This window comes from Tachysurus fulvidraco, chromosome 4, assembly GCF_022655615.1.
Source record: "Tachysurus fulvidraco isolate hzauxx_2018 chromosome 4, HZAU_PFXX_2.0, whole genome shotgun sequence".
NCBI classification, from domain to species: domain Eukaryota; kingdom Metazoa; phylum Chordata; class Actinopteri; order Siluriformes; family Bagridae; genus Tachysurus; species Tachysurus fulvidraco.
Window position 1 is genome coordinate 10,663,728 of NC_062521.1, and position 19,535 is coordinate 10,683,262.

Consider the following 19,535-nt stretch of genomic DNA (forward strand, 5'->3'; position numbering starts at 1 on the left):
TGTAGTTTACTTTAGAAGTGTTTTTTTTTTTTTTTACTTTAACACATGCCATTTAAAGTGTTCGTGGAAAGATTGTGTGTCTGTTTTTTTTGGGGTTTGTGAGCATGATGTTGAGAGCGCAAGTGTCTCATGTGTGTATTAAATGTAATTTATTTTTTTAATTATTATTACTGGGCTGTCTTATTGTCAGTTGAATAAATTTTCTTCACTGAACCAAGGCTCAGGATTGTGAATGAGAGATCAGTACCTATTCACATCTATCTGTAGAACATGTCCTGTATATATACATCTGAGGCTGAAATAATGGCCTTATCTGTTGCATGGTCATGAAAACAACAATATAATACTAGAATATGAGTATGAGTAAGATACTGTCCATGTGCAATAAACTGTCTATGGGTGACTGTCATTTGCTTATGACGGTTATAGGTTCCTCTTCTGTTCATCTTCCCATTTCCTTTTACCTTTTCTTTTTCTCTGTCTAAGTTTGCTGATTATTCGTTATTGGTGGCTTTTTTCAGTTGTCCAGTTCAGAGGGTGCATTTTTAGTGTGTAGCTACACTAATATCAGTGTACTCGTGCATTTTCTCAGGACAAATTGGGACAACTTTCCCAGTTTGCTCTCTTATGATCATAAATGGAGTAGAGCAATTAGACGTTTGACTTTTAAAATCCTGTGACACAGTGGTATTTTCAAACTCTCTTTGGGCTAAAATTAGGCTTAAAATGTTTCTTTCAACCTGTTTTGTACATGATTTAAACATGACCCAACTATTACCTGATTACAACAAGCTGAATTATTTTATACTTAGATATTGAATGTAAATCTTGTTGGCAGTTGGGTAAAATTACAGCCAGAGTATTACACAGTCAAACAAAACACAATTCTGAACATTAAATAAAACCAATTAATTCCTTAAAGGCAGGGTCTCCGATTTTTGAAAGCCAATGTCGACATATAAAATCACCAAAACAAACATACCCCTAACCCAAATAGGTCCCACCCCTGTATTGATAGCTCCGCCCACACATACGTAACCCAGGCAACTAATGGAAAGAAATGTGTCTTTATCATAGATGAAGGGAAGAACAATACGATTGCAGATAAACAAACAAGCAGAAATGACACACAAGCATAATCATGCAAAGGACAAAGGCATATATTTGTTCTGTGTAACAAAGCAAAACCAACATTACTCACCTATCGAGAAGGAAAAAGCACCTCGGCGTCTTAATTAAAGTTGAATTTCCTGAGTCAATAACTCCTGAGCTAAACACTGTTACTACACAAAACACTGTTGTAGCTGCCTCTCTACATTACTACAATAGAAAAGAGGTGTTATTTGTGTAGTAACAGCGTTTAGCTCAGGAGTTATTGACTCGGGAAACTCCAATCTGTGAATATGCGGCCAACTTCCCGCTCCTTCAGTTCTCTCCAGCGCTGGAAAGCTGATCCTATATTAACACGTCCTACTTCTTGCCTTATCGTAAGCCTTTTTTGCTTTCTTTCTTTGTTTTTATCCTCCATGTCAATGTTAAAACCGCTTTCTGCTAATGTCACACATGCGCACTGAACACACTCTCTCAGCCGCATATTGACAAGCCCCGCCCCTTTCTGCACATTGGCTACACGTTTGTTTTGTTTTTGTTTTAATTTTTGTTTATTAACGGCTTGTCTCAGCTTTCTGAAGCATTTCTCAAAAATCGGAGACCCTGCCTTTAACCAATATTACTGAGGTTATAGAGATGAATAATTGACCAATCGAAAGCCATAGTTTGTAATATATATTAATTATTTTATAATTATAAAAATGTTAATTTTTTCTGGCCACATACTTGGAATTGAAAGTAAATGAGGGTTGATTTGATTGGATATTTGGCTATTGCCTAACCACTCCTCTTGATAATGTATTCATTATACCCCCATTTTTACAATTATGCTGCTGTACACCAGGTTAACACCATCAAACTAAAAATAGCTTATTAAAATATTTTTTTACATAATTTAACATAAAATACCATAATATCACATTTTGAAACCCTTGATATTGTGGAATATCATTCAGTTTCTACACCTATTATTCAGTAACCACTTTGAAACAAACAAATAAAGCAAAAGTTGTTTGATTAAGAGAGTGATTGAAGCGATCAGCCATGTATTCTGAGCTTGCACCATAATCACAAAAAAAGGTTGTAGAGACTATAGAAGTCTTTACAGCACAGCATTACTTACTTACAAACTTCTTACTTACAAAAATCCTCTAATCTCATCCTTTACCAGATTTAGAGGCTTCTTGTGAAGATTTCTTTTGCCGTAGCAAAGACCCACACTATAACATCCAAACTAGCTTTAGCCATAATCTTCCTCCTTTTTGACAGATAATAAAATGTACATGTGGTTCATTGGTGGCCTGTCAATTTGTGTGTCTTTTTGCATTGTTTTGCTGCTGCTTTCACTGGACTTCTGCAAAAAGAATCCTCACTACTTCCTTGCCAACTCTCCTAGGGTGTTACACATTTTAAAATGTTATGATAAATGTTTTATATATAAAGATGACTCTAAATAGGAATCACATTTGGGCTGTTGTACACATTAACAAGTACCAAGAAAATAGCAAAATAAGCATATATCCATGTCTACAAGAAGTACCTCTTGGGAAACTGCGTATCTATCTCTGTCTGACAGCGTATTATGTATGTACACACAGAGGTACAGTGCAAATTAATGTAAGTTATGTGTATTATATCACTGTAAGTATCATACATGTGTATGTAAGCATTTTTCTTTCATTGTATTGTGTTGTGAAACTGTACAGTGTGTCACAAAACTTTTGTTAATGTTTTTTGTTCCTCTGGCTTTTTAACTTTGCCATGTTTATTGTACGCATTTTACTGTGCCAAATGTACTGTACTCAAAAGATGTGAATGTGGATTGTATGTTTTGGAGCCTATTAAATAAGATGGTCTTAAAAGTAAACTACAGTTTTTGTTCCACATGTAAAGACTAGAATGAGGAATACAGATACACAAATTTAGACACATCAAAAAAAGAAGCATATATCTTGTATGTAAATCAAGTTATTACAATTATCTTTGGTTAGATCTGCATTTTAAAATGTTTTATCAAGTATTTCCCTAGTAAGATATTAACATTTGTCACTGCTGAAACTGAGTTAGGTTTAATCATGTAACAGGCAAATCTTTTTCTTACTTTAGATAAACAGATGGCAAAACAGGCCCTGCTAATTTGAGGCACATATAGAAAACCTTTCCTCTGTGGCTAAGAAGTTGAGATTATGAAAAATTTAGTTTTGTGTAAGAATTAATCTAATGTATTTTTTCCCAAAATGCTCAGTCTTTGGAAATATAGAACACCTGCATCAGAAAATAATGGGATTACATCTAATGTCATTGTCACCATATGGCTGCAAACAGACAGCGCATCAGCCAGTCACCAATAAAGCTACATTTTAGTCACCAATATCTGATAAGACAATTAAACCAAATCTCCTTGCTGGGTTTTAGGAATAGCTGCTCTCCAAATGTAGCACATATGTGGCTTAATTGTTCTATTTAGCTACCTAGCAATATATGTGTATGTGTCTATGTGAATGGTTTGGTTTACAATACCAGAAGATTTAAAAAAAAAGTTGTATAACATGGAGACACAGAAGGAAAATTCTTAAAATGAATACCTGTGACTAACATGAAGAAGTGTCCTTGTCAAAGGTAACCATTTCAGCAGAGGTCTCAAACATCCCGAGGCATGAGAAATGTCACAGAATCCTCACTACTTGAGTTGAATGATCAGAATTACTTTGTAAGGTGTTGAATTGGAGGCTTCTCATTCAGCCTGATTGTCCTGCCTTATCTACACAGGTTAAAAAAATCAAATGCACAAGCTTCTATAAAAGTATATTTTAATGTTATCATCTTATGCTGATGATTAATATTTTTGCTGATGTTATTGTTAAGCATTTCAGAACAGGCAAATTTATGGCAGTAGAAGGCCACCACCATGCATTTTAAATATCATCAAGGACATTAAAACGACTGACAGGTGACACTGGCTAGATCAGTACATTGGCACCTGTCAAGGGGTGGGGTATGTTAGCCAATAAGTCAACAGTGACCTGACTTAGTTGTCTAGTCGTCAATATTTAGCCATTTGTCAAAGTCGCTCAGATCCTAACACTTGCCCTTTTTTCCTACTTCCAACACATCAGTTTGGCACTGAGATAATAAGATAAAACTACACACAAACACACGCACTACAGATAGATGACTGTCTGTCAAATGAAAAGCGACCGTTCTAAACCCAACCGTTTATCAGCCAGGTGCTGTTCACACACAGATTGTAATGATTGGGATGGAATGTAGACCTTCTTGAGTGGCTCTGCATAGGCACGTGAATTTACTCTGATTTCTTTAAATGAAGGATCCAGAATTTGATTTTATTTATAAAGAATGTACACTAGACTCTTCTATTTATATTCATTCATAGTGTGAAATATTTTTCATTCAGCTGAGCAGAGGAGACGAGGGTTAAGGACCTGTTCAAGGACCTAATAATAAGACTGGAATAGAAACTCACAAACTTACAATCCAGAGCTATGACTACTTAGCCATCACTGGCACAGATAGAGGTCATATAGAGGTCATCTGGGCATGAGAGAGCTGTGTTGTAACCACTAAACAAATACACTCTCTCTTTTTATGATGGTGCTAGTGACAATTTGGCCGGATAGTTTATAACAACTTAGCAACTGGCTTTCCTGCTACAGCTACACTCAAGGGAACTCACACTCTGAGAAGAGATCACAAAACTGGTTAAGATCTGGCTGTGGGGTGTTCCACAAATACTCAGTTCTAATCAGCTGTTAGTTACCACAATGGAGCACACCCAGTTACCCCAACACAGAGATGCAACCAGTAGAAAATAGGCAGTTGTCCAAACCCCCTGATTGTACAGCTGTGGTGTAAAAAGACAACTAGCACAAGCATGAGGTTTGACCATTACGGGGTCTAAATATGGTCAGTGCATCCTATCATGTTTGCTATCAAATTTTGACACAAAAACAAAGATAAATAATGAATTATAATTAATACATTTACAAATAAAAAAATAATTTCGTTTACAATAAAAAAAATACCTAAAATGAACACAGCTTGCAAAGAAATACTGTGATGTTTGTTCCTTGTTGGAATCTTTTTAATCTGTTGAGAAGAAAAAAGCTGCTTCTCTACCAGATCCGGGTCCAGTTCCGGATACATACGACTATTTGGCTTATCGTGATTTGTTCAAATGGACAAAAAATGGACAATGTGAAAGATGTCATATGTACATTTACTTTGCTTAAACCGTCCTTGGCAAGGAATCTGGGTAAATGCCTGCAAAAACTGTTCACTGTGTTCAATTGTTCATTCTTATTTTAATAAATGTTGAAGATTACAATAAAACAATGAATTATTCTTTATGTTTTTATATCCCTCAGATACTATTACATCTAATAATATATAAATACATTTCAAATTACATATGGTATTCATGTGAGCATAACTCAATTATAATAAACCTTAATTACCATAAAATATAACTGAATTTTAATACAAATTCAATTATTTTAATGTAGTAAAAACAAAACAAAACAAAACAAAAAACTGTTGTATAAATTAACTTTGATTTTTTTGACAGACATCTTAGGAAGTGTACATTTAGTTTTGTCACCAGAGTTTTGAACTGTTTGGTGCTAAAGGCTAATCAGAATATTGTGGGCATGACGCGGTGGGCGTGTTTTAGGGAGCAAACTGACCAATCAGAATGCGCGGATTAATCTCGCTGCTGGCAGCCGACCAGCTGAGTGCAGCGTTACGAGTGCGAGTGTGTATGAGTGTTTGCGAGTGTGTACGAGTGTGTATGAGTGTGTACGCTGAAGAGGTACAAAGTTCTTCAGACTTTTTTAAAAAGCGCGACCTTGTCATTTCAGTGCCTCGGATTTTTACCTGTGATCCACTGTTGGAAGGCTATACGATCCTCGACAGTGTTCTGAGACTGTATAGCCTCGCGTCCTGCATATTTTTAACCTGGAATGGATTTTATGTCTTTCTTTTTAACCGCGTAACTTTTTTTTGGGTTGGTTGTTTTATAGCCTAAACCTGCGCGCGCACAGGAGTGCTTGTCATTGTGCTTGTCAAACTATCTTTTGCACGCGCGCGTGTGTATGTCTGTGCGTGTGTGCGTGCGTGCGTGTGTGTGTGAGAGAGTGAAGTTCGGAGAAATTACTGGAACGAGCGTGTGAGTGAGTGAGACCTAACTTCTAAAAGATGACAGCCGAGAAAGACAAGAAAAGGTAAGTTGATCAGATTTCCCTAAAACGCACGTGACTTATCAATCACAGAGTCTATAAGAGGAATAGTGTCACTAATCACTTTAGCAGATGCTCTAGCAAGTCTTGTTAAAAGTTGCGTGCGATAGATTGAGAGAAAGCGACTGCATGTGCACAAGAAACGAGCGGAGGGAATAAACAACACCTGCTGCTGCATTAATGCATCGCTTTCAGACATGAACAGCTTTTAAAACTCACTAGTTTGCGTGACAAAACAAACCCAAACTGTTGTCACCTACATGTTATCTGTCATTATTATGTCATTATTGTCCTTGAAGAGAAGAAATTAACGAGCAGAAAAAAAAAGAAAAGAAAAGAAAAGAAAAGGGGGGAGTGTGTGGAGTTCTCAGATTGCTGTGGTGTTGGTGTAATCTGACCCGGGAATAATTATGGTTAAAATAATCCAGGTGAATCCCTAACTATATCACAATTAGTGATAAGGTTTAGAAAAGTGATTAAAAATAGATACAAATTAATAAATAATATCAAAATAACAAATATATAATAACCATTAATTAATTAATAATAAATGTTATTTAAATACACAAATAATAATAATAATAGAATGTATTGAACTATACAGAAACACTGCCTCTCTATTTATTAATTTTTTTTTATATATTCTTAGAAAGCAGTAGTTTTCAGTGTCAGGTCCTCTTCTTCTTCTTCTTCTTCTTCTTCTTCTTCTTCTTCTTCTTCTTTTTCCATTCATTTTATAATTTAAGATTGAAAATCACTATGATTTTATGACATTAAACACACATCTCAAATAAATAAAAAAAATCACTACACTAAGGCCTTTTACATTTTTTTTAAATATATATATTTAATGCTGATTTAACACCTAAGAACATGTTGCCTTGTTCCTGTCATGTCTAGGAGCCTATAAATCTTCATGAGAACAGATTAATCTCTAAAGGCCACACATAATGGATTGGATTGTTCAGACTGTTTTATTGAGAAATCTAAAGCCTTAGAAGATGCGTGTAGCTTCACTGGGAGGTGAGATTACTGTCATAAGCATTGTAAAGTCATCTGTGTTGGTAAATTCCCAGACAACATTTTAGACAACGTACAGTTGTTGTTTTTTTTTGTTGTTTTTTTTGAAAAGCACTCTTCTTGACTGTTTTCTTCTTGCCTAAGCAATTATCCTAAAGTTGTGAACATTTAGAATATCCCTTTAAAGAAAATGCTGAAAGTTGTAGGCTTTCACATTATGTTTGTGTGTGTGTGTACTTGGACAAAGCGCCTAAAAGTCTGCTCCAGTCTCGTGACTGGTAGTTCCCTGCATATTCTGTGTGCCTTTATCAGATCAATCAGAGGGAAACTGAACACAAACATCAGTATACCACTCAAATGAAGAGCATGTATCTTTAGTATCAGGATATTGTAATTCAGATGGGAATGCAAAAACCGTCAAGCATTTCCTTAAGGGACGAAGGCCGAACTGGAGCGAGTAAGCTTTTGCAACAAACGTGTACGCCATAATGGACCTCAAAATATGTAGGTATGGTGTAATGGATTGTGTAATTTATTTGTTGTTAAATCATTTAGGGAATTCCATCTCTGAGCTGTGGTTTACTTTCAGTAGAATACAGTAATTCGAATAATACTATATATATATACACACACACACACGTATATGTGTATATATATATATATATATATATATATATATATATATATATATATATATATATACTGTATAATGTGTGTATAATATATATATATATATATATATATATATATATATATATATATATATATATATATATATATATATGAGAGAGAGAGACAGAGACAGAGAGTGAGAGAGCTTGTGGAACTTCATATCCTTCTAATGTTATTTTTTCTACATAATCTGGTAACAGTAATGCCTGTCAGATTGCGTAATAATGTAATCTTTGAAATGGCTAAAATACTAAACTTTTTATTCTGCCCATATGAGTTGAAGGCAGTTGCTTGTTTTGTCTTAGTTTTAAATCTTGATTTGTTTTAGTTTCTAAGCAGGACCCAGAGAGTTTCCAAAATGAAAAGACTAAATGTTCAAAGATTTATTGAAGAACCTTCAAGGAAATCTGGATGCATGATCCCTATTTAAACACAGATAACAGTTAAAATATAAGAATTTTGTTCTTGCATCACACAGGACACTATCTCATATAAAATTATACTATGCTAAATTATATTATTCAGATTTAGGATTCGAGTTAGACAGCAGCATGTGACAGTTAAGTGACACTGTCTTCATTTCTCTGTCAGATATTGAGATGCAGAGGAGGCGAGAGACTTCTCAGTACTCATCTCTGTTAAACTGAGCTCTCAAATCCCTCTGGCCAAAGGGCAAATGCTGGCTTGCTTCCCAGGGCTCTCAGTGCCAGCTCTGCCAGTGCTCTATCCAAGCTCTGTCCCTGCCACCTCAGAGTCTCTCAGTCCTCAGACAGAGATGCCCAACTTAAAGCTCTTTGCTGAGAACAGATGCCTTCTGTTCTGTCTATCAGGTTTTACAGGTAATTAGAGGACACTTTCTACTGACTAAGTGTTAATGGTAGAGTCAGCTAATGTAACAGGACAGCGATATGAAGTTGTGAGGAGTCGTGTCCATGCTTGCCATCTTGTCATCTGAGCACCATTTAGAAAATGATCTAATGGACTGTCATTGATATTGTATTGGTCTCATGTGGGCCAAGGTTCTAGAGGAGATTGAGATGATTGCTGAGAGCAGAGAATTCTCTCCCAGGTGTCCGACGCTACAAAAATGTGCAGTTTATTGTGACGGGATCTCTGGAGAGAATGTGAATCTAGGCCTCTATATCCCCACCCTAGGCTAACAGCAGGGGCACATACAAAGCTCTTAGTTCAAAAGATTATGCTCTAATTTTTTTTTTTTTTTGACGTCTTTTTTCAGCCTTCACCTGATCATTTGGTATATCGGTTGGCCTTGATCAGAACTTTCTTCTGCTTAAGAAGCATGCGTCACGGTCTTTTCCTGTCAGCCAGTCTCCGACTTTCTTTTAATTGCAGCTAACAACGTTTTTTGCTTCATACTTTATATAGTAGTAGTAGTAGGGTCGTTTAATGTCCACAGTGTTGTGCGCACCGTTTGTCTTAAGAGCTCCCTTCTCGTGAGTGAGAGGTTGCGCCAATGTTGATTTGTTTTGCAGTCTGAGGGAACAAAGTGTTCCAGGGGATCAGAGATTAGAAGGGGTTCAGGCCAAATTTACAGAAAAACTCCTTATAAGTGAACAAGGTCAAGGAATTTCAGGTTTGTTCATTGTTTTGTAGTTAATTAGAGCCTGAATGCTTTGCATACAGTTAAGAATGAAAAGTTAAGAATGACCCACCTCTGTCACACTTGACGGCAGTATCAATGAGGAAGACTTGTACTCTGTGCCCTTTCCTGGTTTCTTCTTCTCTGGCTGCTGTAAAACCCAAAGCCTGGTGCTGCTTATTATGAAAATAGTTGTATGGCAGAGGAGCAGATGGCTGCTGTGATTTTTTTTTTTTTAGCTTTACCTGAGGCTAACCAAGGGCTTGCAAGATCTCCGGTGACATTTTGATTAAAAAAAAAAACAGAGAGAGAGAGAGAGAGAGAGAGAGAGAGAGAGAGAGAGAGGGAGAGAGCCCAAGGGGGTACATAGGTTAATAATCTTGCAACACATTCATGAGGATGCTTTTTTTAGGTGTGGTTTGATTTTGTCTGTGCAAATGCATGAAGTTGACTGTAAAGTCAAATGCGGTCGCAGTTCAAACGATATGAAGTACATTGTATTTTGAAAAATGTTGCAGGCATGAAAGACCAAACACATTGTGTCTCATTAAAAAAATGTTGGTTGATGGTTCTTTATCGATCCTGAAACTTCTGCTTGATATGAGCAACAATTGTCCCACAGACACCGTTTGGAAAGCCTGCAGCAAGAGTGAAAGAATTGGTTTCACTAAAGATAAGGAGACTGCGTGTAACTCTTTTAACGTTACTTAGTTTTTGAAATGTTCACCTGACATTACCTGAATTGTTCTAGAGACGCATCCAGACATCTAGATATGCACCGAAAGCACTGTAGAGTTTTGGACAGTGTGTTACAGTATGAGCTATATTCTAGGCTGCTAGAACTTACACATGATCAAAAAAGAGATCATTTGTCCATCGTAGTGTAATTTACATATTGTTCTTCCCGAGTATGGAACAGCATGCATGGTATGCACTGGGCATGGGTCATTTTGAAGGCAACCTTTTCTCTAGTCATGCACCATTAGTGCATTGCACAGGGTTGAAAATAGAATGTTGCCGTGACTGGTTTAGTTTCATAAGACATGGTTCAGGTAGAGGTTTCATGACATGCCTATACTAGGGAGAGATTGTTATTGAGCAGTTTCAGAGTTACACTAAATATCTTATCGATTCATTGACACTGACATGACAAGAACGGAAACTGAAATGCGGGCGAGAAAACTGGACGATTTGGACTATTATTGACTCCTCAATAAGATTGTTGCTGTATTTTCAAATCAGTCAAATATTTCAAATATCAAATATTTTTTTTATTGGTTTATGTATTTACTGCAGGAGCACATATATGTCCATCAGGGCAAATACTGTATGACAATTACAAACACAGAAGCTATTTGTTGATCTTCCGTAGATCAAAGGTCAACTCAGAGTTCCAGGAGAGCTTCGGCCAGCATTAGCATGACTAGCATGGCAGAGGGGACACGGGGCTTAATTTAGGCAGCTTTGTAGTTAAGAAAATGACCTACAGTACAATGACAGTACAGTACATGAGGTTGTGTGTGTTTTGTCATGAAACACCCAATGCAGAATGGTCACTTAGGCAGTTTGTCTTGCCCTTAATATCAGTTTCATCTGCGTTCGTCAAACCAACATAGCTTGCATTGCATTATGACATGTTGATATAGTTCAATCTGGTACAACAAAGCTCAGTGTCTTCGAAATGGTTCAAGTGGCAAATAAATCTGATTATAATAAACTGCTTAACTAATATCTGTCATGCAGAAAATGATAGAAGTACAGATCAAATAAAGATGAATTTATATTATATTCATTTAGATTTTAGTTAATAAAGATCACTTACTAACGTTGAGTGTAGGTTACAATTTAACAACCAGCCACACAACAGTGTAGTATTGATGAGATTGTTCAGTAACACATCATGACCCTGCTGAAAAGTGGATTTGACACCAGTTCCCAGATTTATGCCTCCCTCAGTGCCTCATTTAAGAGCGTTTTTTAAGATCGATGGCCAGTGCAGTGATACTTATCAGTGTAGAAAAGGCTGCTGTAGAAAGACAACTCTTAGTCTCCGTTATCGTACCAGGCATCTGCTCATGTGTTCTGTCCCTCAGGTATCTGATGTGCTTCACAGATACGCTTCCACTCTTCTAACCGCAGAGAATGCAAAAGCTCTCATTCGCCCTTTATCTAATGAGCTGAATGTACGAATTTTCCTGCACTCTAAAACTTGTTATTCATGTGCAAAAGGGGTGCTTTGAATGACAGAATTTAAAAAAAAAGGCAAAAACAAATGACTACTTTTGTTCTCTTCTGTGATGTGTAAACCCTGATACGTTACGGTCACTCGGTTCTGAGTGATGAGCTTTCTCTTTAACCGTATGCAGCAATTCTCTGAGTACTTCTGTGTTCTGATAAACATTACGTAATATAGGATAAAGGTTGCACTAAAGGAGTCTGAACAGTGTTTAAATGAGTCATTTACTGCTTGTGGTGTAAAGTCTGGATACTTTCGCCTGCCGTGATCTATTACCTCAAGCAACATTTTAGGTCATGAGAGTTCGCAACAGTTAACTGTATATTTTTTAAAAAGTAGTCCTCTGAGATACCTTGTCTCTAGCAGTTAGATTTACACCTTTAGCCCATATTCAGATTCTCATTCCCTTATACGTTGTCTTCGTTTCAGCGGTGAACAATTTAGGCTTTAAAAAAAAAACGTGCGTTGTTTAAAAAAAACTTTCTCAGTACAGGAGTAACGCGGATGCGCATGTACACCGCAAGTAGAAAAATTGACTTGGTTATCAGATATGAAACTTACAAAGATGACACAGATCAGTATAAATATGCCCTGAAAAGTCTACACTATCTACATACCTACAAACACATCCATATACATACATGCAAAATTTTACTTTGCATATATTTAGTCAGTTTCTTATTATTAGCTGAGTATATGTAAGAGCCATGAAGAAGTATGAATAAAGTAACATTGTGTGGTTTGGTTATGATAGAAAAGTTATTTTTCCTGTACCAGAATTGGGAATAAGCATGGTTTAACGGCAAAAATGTTGGCAGTAGTTATTAAAGGAATGAGAAAGTATAAAAAATAAAAAAAGCCTTTTCTACAAATCCCAAATGCTTCTAGGGCTTGTTTAAGGCAAAAATACTGAGCAATTAAAACCGGTACAGGGGATCGTGTAGGAATTTTTTAAAATACACTATTGTGATAATTTTGCGAATTATGAATAGTCAGCGCTATGTCAGCACATTCCTAATAGAGGCCAGAGCAACGTTTGAGTTTAATGTGCTTCTAGGCTTGCTTAGATTAGACAAATGCAGGGATTATCATGAGAGACTCTGTTTTGGCTCATTGCCACTCATTTTGCTGCATGGTCATAAGAAAGGGTTATTAATATTAAGTTTCCTTAGAGAAAGAGAGTCTGTTGATAAAGAGCATAGAATATACTAATACTAACGTCTCACGCGAAGGAGATAATGCGTTATAATCAGACCGCTTGTTTAAAGATTAATTAGGACCGGCTGACATTTCAGGTTAAGGGTAATCGTGTGTCACATGAGTAGGTGATTGCTCGTCATAACAAGCATGTAATGCATATTTCTGAAGTGACATTCTAGTAATAAAGTGTCACCGGTGCATTAGAAAAGATGTTGCATTACCTTTTTAATTCCATAGGGCTGGAAAATGTAAACATCACTTAACACTTAACACTTTAGTTCGATTTGTAATGCTGCACATACAGTAGATAATTGGGGGGGGGGGGCATAAAGTACTTAACATGCTTTGCTGTTAGGAAAAGTATCTTAAAATGCAATTTACATTTACAGCATTTGGCAGACGCCATTATCCAGAGCGACGTACAGAAGTGCTTATATCTCTATCATTGAATACATTAATGCTAGTTATATACTTAAGATACCATGAGTTTAAAACATTGTTCAAGTTATAATGAAAACATTTCAAAGGGTTTTTTTTATTTTTAAATATAAATGCAAAAGATAGGGCAAGAAGTGCTACTGTAGTTGAAGTGTTTCCTGAATAAGTAACCGCCTTTGAAGACCTATGTATGTATTGCGTAACATTAATTTGCAATGTACTTATTGCGTAGCATTCTAACAGCCTGAAAAATTTTAATGGAAAATACAATTAAAATTGGACCTAAAGAGTACACTAAAGTTAAAAAAAATTTTTTTTTAATTATTTATTATTCTACTCCAAACATTGTGATTTTTTTTTTCTGTAAAACGTCCCAGCAAGTAATGACTGTTTTATTCTAAATTATGATGCAACGTGTCCTCCTCCTGTAAAGCAGTCTCAGTGGGGCTCCGTTTCCCATGATTCAGTTCCAGTTAAGCTCTAGCTGGCTGAGTCAGGTGACCGTGTCTGGTCTTGTGGGAGATGGAATAAGGCCAGCATCATTTCTGGAGTCATTCTTCTCATAAAACCAGTTTGTGTCATACCACAGGAGACAATGGAAGTTGAGTGATGAGAAGTCATTATGGGGAAAAACGTCTAAAGACATCTCACTTACCTAACACTTGTGGTATGAATTACTCCGGGCCTGTTTTTCATGTTGCTACTCTTAACCTCTGCTCTGTCATTAAACTTCTTCTGTTGAGTAAAATATGCTGGTCATATTATGTTGGCTGGTGATGCAAATGTTGGACCTGACGTTGTCCTCTTCTCGGGCTTTTGTACTGAGGGCAGGCAAAGAAAAGCAGGCGTCTGGAATTCGAGGTCTTTTGGTACATGTCTCTTATAACATTGGACTCTGTTGTATGACTGGGACATCGTGCCAACCTATCATTGCAAAAAACAAATGGTACTCAGACATCAAGCCAATTTCTGCCACATTGGTGCAGTGGTACAGACAGGAGCATTGACACCATTGACAACACTGGGATTTTACAGGTTCTCATGTTCATGTGGGTTTCCTAAAAACTACCACCTCGTAAAACCATGCAAGAAGTTAGATTTACTATTCTAATTTGTCTGTAGGTGTAAATGTGTGCACGCGTGTGCGTGTGTGCGCGTGCGTGTGTGTGCGTGCGTGCGTGTGTGTGTGTGTGTGCGTGCGTGCGTGTGTGTGTGTGTGTGTGTGCGTGTGTGTGTGTGTGTGTGTGCGTGCATAGCGTGCTGTTGTAGACTTTCGGTCCATTCACAGTGAATTCTCCTAGCTTGCATGAAGTGATCCTGGGGAGCCAATTTGATGTAACTTATAAAGCCATACCACGATCACACGCACTAGCCTGCTGATTCTTTAACATAAACACAGTTTTTATCTTAGAAGTGTTTCTGTTTTCATTAATGTTGTTGCACTGCAAATCAAAGCAAAATAGTGGTTGTTCCTGGGAACAGGTGATTCTTGTGTTTTTGTGAGTGAAAAGTCTAGCGCTGCTGCTGTGTGTGTGTGTGTGTGTGTGTGTGTGTGTGTGTGTGTGTGTGTGTGTGTGTGTGTGTGTGTGTGTGTGTGTGTGTGTGTGTGCCCCTACACATCTGCTTACATAGTGTACGCCAACATTAAACAGACATAACATTAAAACCACCTGCCTAATATTGTGTTGTCCCTTTTGTGTTGCCAAAACAGCTCTGAGCTGCCGAGACAGACTCCACAAGACCTACGAGCACTATGACTAGTATGCGGGTGCGCAGCTCCATACACAGCAAGATGTGATGCTTTATGTGTTTGCGTCTGACACCAGTCTGTCAAAGCCAAGACAATTTTCAGCAATATGTATTGCAATAGCTCTTTGGGATCGGAGCAGACGAGATGGGCACTGCTGTTCCTGTGAGCAGCCATTCCTTGGACCAGTTTTGTAAGATACCGACCTGTTTTGGAGATACTCGGACCCAGTCATCACAATTTGGCTCTGATTAAAGCTACTCGGATTCTTGCACTTGCCCATTTTACCTGCTTCCAACACATCAAGTTTAAGAACTAACCGTTCACGTGCTGCCTAATATTTGACACATGCCCCTTTAGAACCCCTCGACACGTGCCATTGTAACAAGACAATCAATCTTTTTCACTTTATACAGGGAATTATACTGTACAGTGGGGTTCTAAAGTGTGAGACCTCATTGAAAATCTGGATTCTTTTTTTTTTTCTATTTAAAATTAGAAATACCCAATCATTTTTTTAAATATATTTTTTTAAATATTTGAAACAAAGAAAGTAAATAGTACATATTTAAGATTCTGCATTATTTCTAGCTGTTGTGATATCGAACGTGTTAACTGTTTTGTACAAAAGCTCAGATTTTCCTCCTGTCTAATCTTTTCTATCGAAGCATGTGTTTAGATCTAAAAAGGTTTTGCACACGGTTCTGACTCGACGGCAGCTCAAGCTCACGCTGTCATTAAAACAAAAGAGGGGGACAAACCAAATGCTAAGTAACTCTGAAATTCATGTACATATTTCTACATTTCACTCAGTTTGTTTGCAGAAATATCAAGTTTGTGATGAAAATCGTGTTCAATTGGAAAAGGTTGCAAAATCAGAAGCGTTTACACTGTTGTGCTCAGGCACTTTAACCCCACTGTACAATGGCTGACTGTATGTTCAGAACTGAAACAGAGAAGCATTTCTGTGCTAATGACTGTTTTCAATCTGTGGGAGTGTGACAGATACATTCTAAATATGTGCAGCATTTGTTTATCCGCAATATGTCCTACTAGAATCCAACCCAGGATTATAGCTAAAACGATGGCCTTCTTTTGTGTCCGGTTCTTTTTAGCCCTTTTTAAAAAAAAAAAAAGATGGGTTATATGTTTATTTTGCTGTTCACAGCTGGGTTCATGTTTCAGGCTGTGAGACTTGGCTGAGGTATTTGTAGTGCAATTATTACTTTTTTGGGAGAAAGTATACAAATCAAAATATATCTCTGTGCCTTTTCTTCTGTCTGTACAGTATTTGTATATGTTCACCATGTGCCGTACATGCGGCTTGGTCTCGCTTTCTGGGGTGTAGGGATAAGCTGAATGAGAATTGGGCAGTGGTGGCTAATCGCAAGGTTAATGTAAATATAAAATAAGATAAAATGTTAGCCGTCTGGATAAGGGCGTCTCCAAAATGCTGTAAATGTACGTTGGGACTGATCTGACTTTCAGTGTCCACATGTTTCTGAAACTCTCTATCAATAGGAAAATCTATGGTTATAGGATTCTGGTGTTATGTCTGTGACCTGGCTACGGAGATCTAGATGTTCACAAGAAACCTCAGGCTGTGGACCTTGACCTGGTTTTTGAAGAGGAAATATATGAGACAGGAAGAGTTTTGAACCCTGGGCTTATGCCGTTATCCTTAGCATCACACTGACGTCTCACTACCCTCTGTCTATTTTTATGCACAGTACTCTTAAAAGGACCTTTTCTAAATCGGTCATGTATTAAGGTGACTTAAGGTACGTTTGAGTACTTAATACTACACTGACATGTCAAATTCAAGTGAACAGACAATATTTTATCGAAACTGCAATAATGTATAAGGTTTTCAATAATGAAAACCGTGAATACATGTAATGTCACATGCAGCGTCCACTAAAACAGGACCTGCGATGCTAAAAAGTAAATATCTAACACCCAACCACCCAAAAAAAAATGTATATATTCAAGAAATAAAATAATAATCGCTTGTGCATGATACAACGCGATTAAAATTCCATGCAAAAATTCAATATTTGACATTGAATCGGATAGGATTTTGATTCGTGTGACACAGAATCAATATTTTACAAAACTACTGAATAATACTTTTATGATGCATTACGATTTTGATTTAGCAACCTCTGGTCAATATGTGACCAACTTACTTGCACAGTAAAAGTATGGGCAAAATCTGAACATCACACTTTTCTCTCGTTACTTTTAAATCTCTGTTTTTCTAAGATGTTCCACTACTTTTTTGTATTATGATTGTGAGGTATTATAGCATTAATGAGCTCAGGCACTGATGTCTACCAAAATCAGGGCTCAGATTTTCAGTAACTCTCTGTTTATGGTTCATATCAGTAGCAAGCTGGAACCAGTGTGTGTTGATTTCTTGTTATATCAAGTGACACTGTCATGTGAGACAATTGAAAGATTTTTAGATTTAATTTCCTCGCCATTTTTCTTTCCTTCCAGTGTAAGTGGGGCTAGAACATATAAGTCATTGGTGACCTCATGGAAGCCTGTGTTCATTTTAATTGCCTGTTTTCTCCCAGCAGCAGTATTCATTAACTGTAGTTAAACTAAAACAAACATATTTACGAGTACGAATGTAATTGTCCTGTCAGTTTAATTAAATGTTTTGGACCAAATTCAGAAAGCTGTATTCCTACACACTAGGCCTCACTCCCTCTGCCTTCTCTTTGTAGGAGCACTTCAGAGCGGCGGAAGGAGAAATCCCGTGATGCGGCTCGCAGCAGACGCAGTAAGGAGACGGAGGTGTTCTATGAGCTGGCGCACCAGCTACCTTTGCCTCACAGCATCAGCTCGCATCTGGACAAGGCCTCCATCATGAGGCTGGCCATCAGCTTCCTGCGGACATGCAAGCTCTTCACATCAGGTGCTCTATTCCAACATACGTTACTCACACACACACACACACACACACACACACACACACACACACACACGCATCTCCCAGGCACAGTACATACACTCGAACATCTCTCATATGTTATTATGAAGTGAAGAGATAAAGTAAAGTGTTAAAAATGTATTGCATGCCATGATCCAGATGCATGCCCCAGGTATAAACACAAACCTGTTACAGTATATTAGGAAACTGGTTCTTTTGCTGCCAGGGTGTATTAATGTTGCAGTTACATTACAGAAAAGAGGAGCTGATTTTATGCGAAGCTATGATTGTATCACAGGTTATTAGCTGTAGGCTTATTGGGTTCATTGGGTGAATAAGAGCAAAGAATTTATTGACATTGCCATGTAATAAGTCATTGGAGGCTGTTGACAAAATGTTCTCAAATTACATTGGATGCTTTTCCTTTACCTAAATGGTGTATTTACTGTATGTGTATAGTGCTTTGATATCAAAGAAAAAAAAAACAGCCTTTCTGGAAGTTTCTTGAACAATGGAGGATGTGTGTGTGTGTGTGTGTGTGTGTGTGTGTGTGTGTGTGTGTATGTGTGTGTGTGTGTGTGTGTGTGTGTGTGTGTGTGTGTGTGTATGTGTGTGTGCGTCTGTATTGCTTGCATTGTCTTAAATTTAAAATTAGAATCTCCGGAAGCCAGATAAAGGAACTTCTTCAGGTTTTTTTTTTTATTCCATCCGGTTAAATCCATTCCATCCTGTCAGTATTGCAGTGAGTGGGAGCAGAGTGATAAATTTTTCTTAGGTATTTGCTGATACATTGTTTTATTACTTTTTATTTATTTGTTTGGATGGTTTGTTGTTTGGTTTATTAGATAAATCGTTTTTTACATTTTTTTATATGGTGAACTAAAAGTAAACATACACATGATTAAAAATGGAAAGACCGTGAGCTTTAGGAGATGTACTGTAGGTAAAACGGCAACCCCGTGATTGTAAGATGGTACATAGATAACGTTATCAGATCATGTGTTCTGTGCGCAGAGAGGCAGATCGGAGCATGACTGCTGCTTTCTCAGAGTTCCAGTCCAGCCAAAACATGGGCCTGCCCTGGCGCCACCTGCCCCCTCTAACCTTGTAGCACCGTACCCTCAATGAGGGTGCTAGTGAAACACCTCTTACATGAGCGCAAGAGACACACACCAACGCACATGTGTCACTCATGAGTTGTTAAAATGATACATTAGGTACAATTAGCAAGGTGTTTACTCACGTGAATCTCTATTTGATAATGTCTGTCAGACCAGTTTGGGTGGAGCCCATATGTCTGGAAGTCTGTACTCGGA

The 19,535-nt window shown here is 37.4% G+C and overlaps 1 protein-coding gene across 3 annotated transcripts in view; it reads left to right on the plus strand.

Moving 5' to 3' along the window:
* The first annotated feature begins 5,861 nt into the window (after window positions 1–5,861).
* The window catches only part of epas1b (endothelial PAS domain protein 1b), a 33,033-nt gene continuing 19,359 nt past the window's right edge, over window positions 5,862–19,535 (plus strand). The window contains exons 1-2 of one of the 3 annotated variants that reach the window (XM_027150239.2): window positions 5,862–6,350; window positions 18,014–18,204. In XM_027150239.2, the coding sequence (XP_027006040.1) occupies window positions 6,325–6,350; window positions 18,014–18,204 (217 nt within the window). In that variant the 5' untranslated portion in view covers window positions 5,862–6,324. Of the gene's footprint in view, window positions 6,351–7,872; window positions 7,890–18,013; window positions 18,205–19,535 lie in introns of those variants that run through there. The other 2 variants (XM_027150238.2, XM_047812079.1) reach the window with 2 other exon arrangements.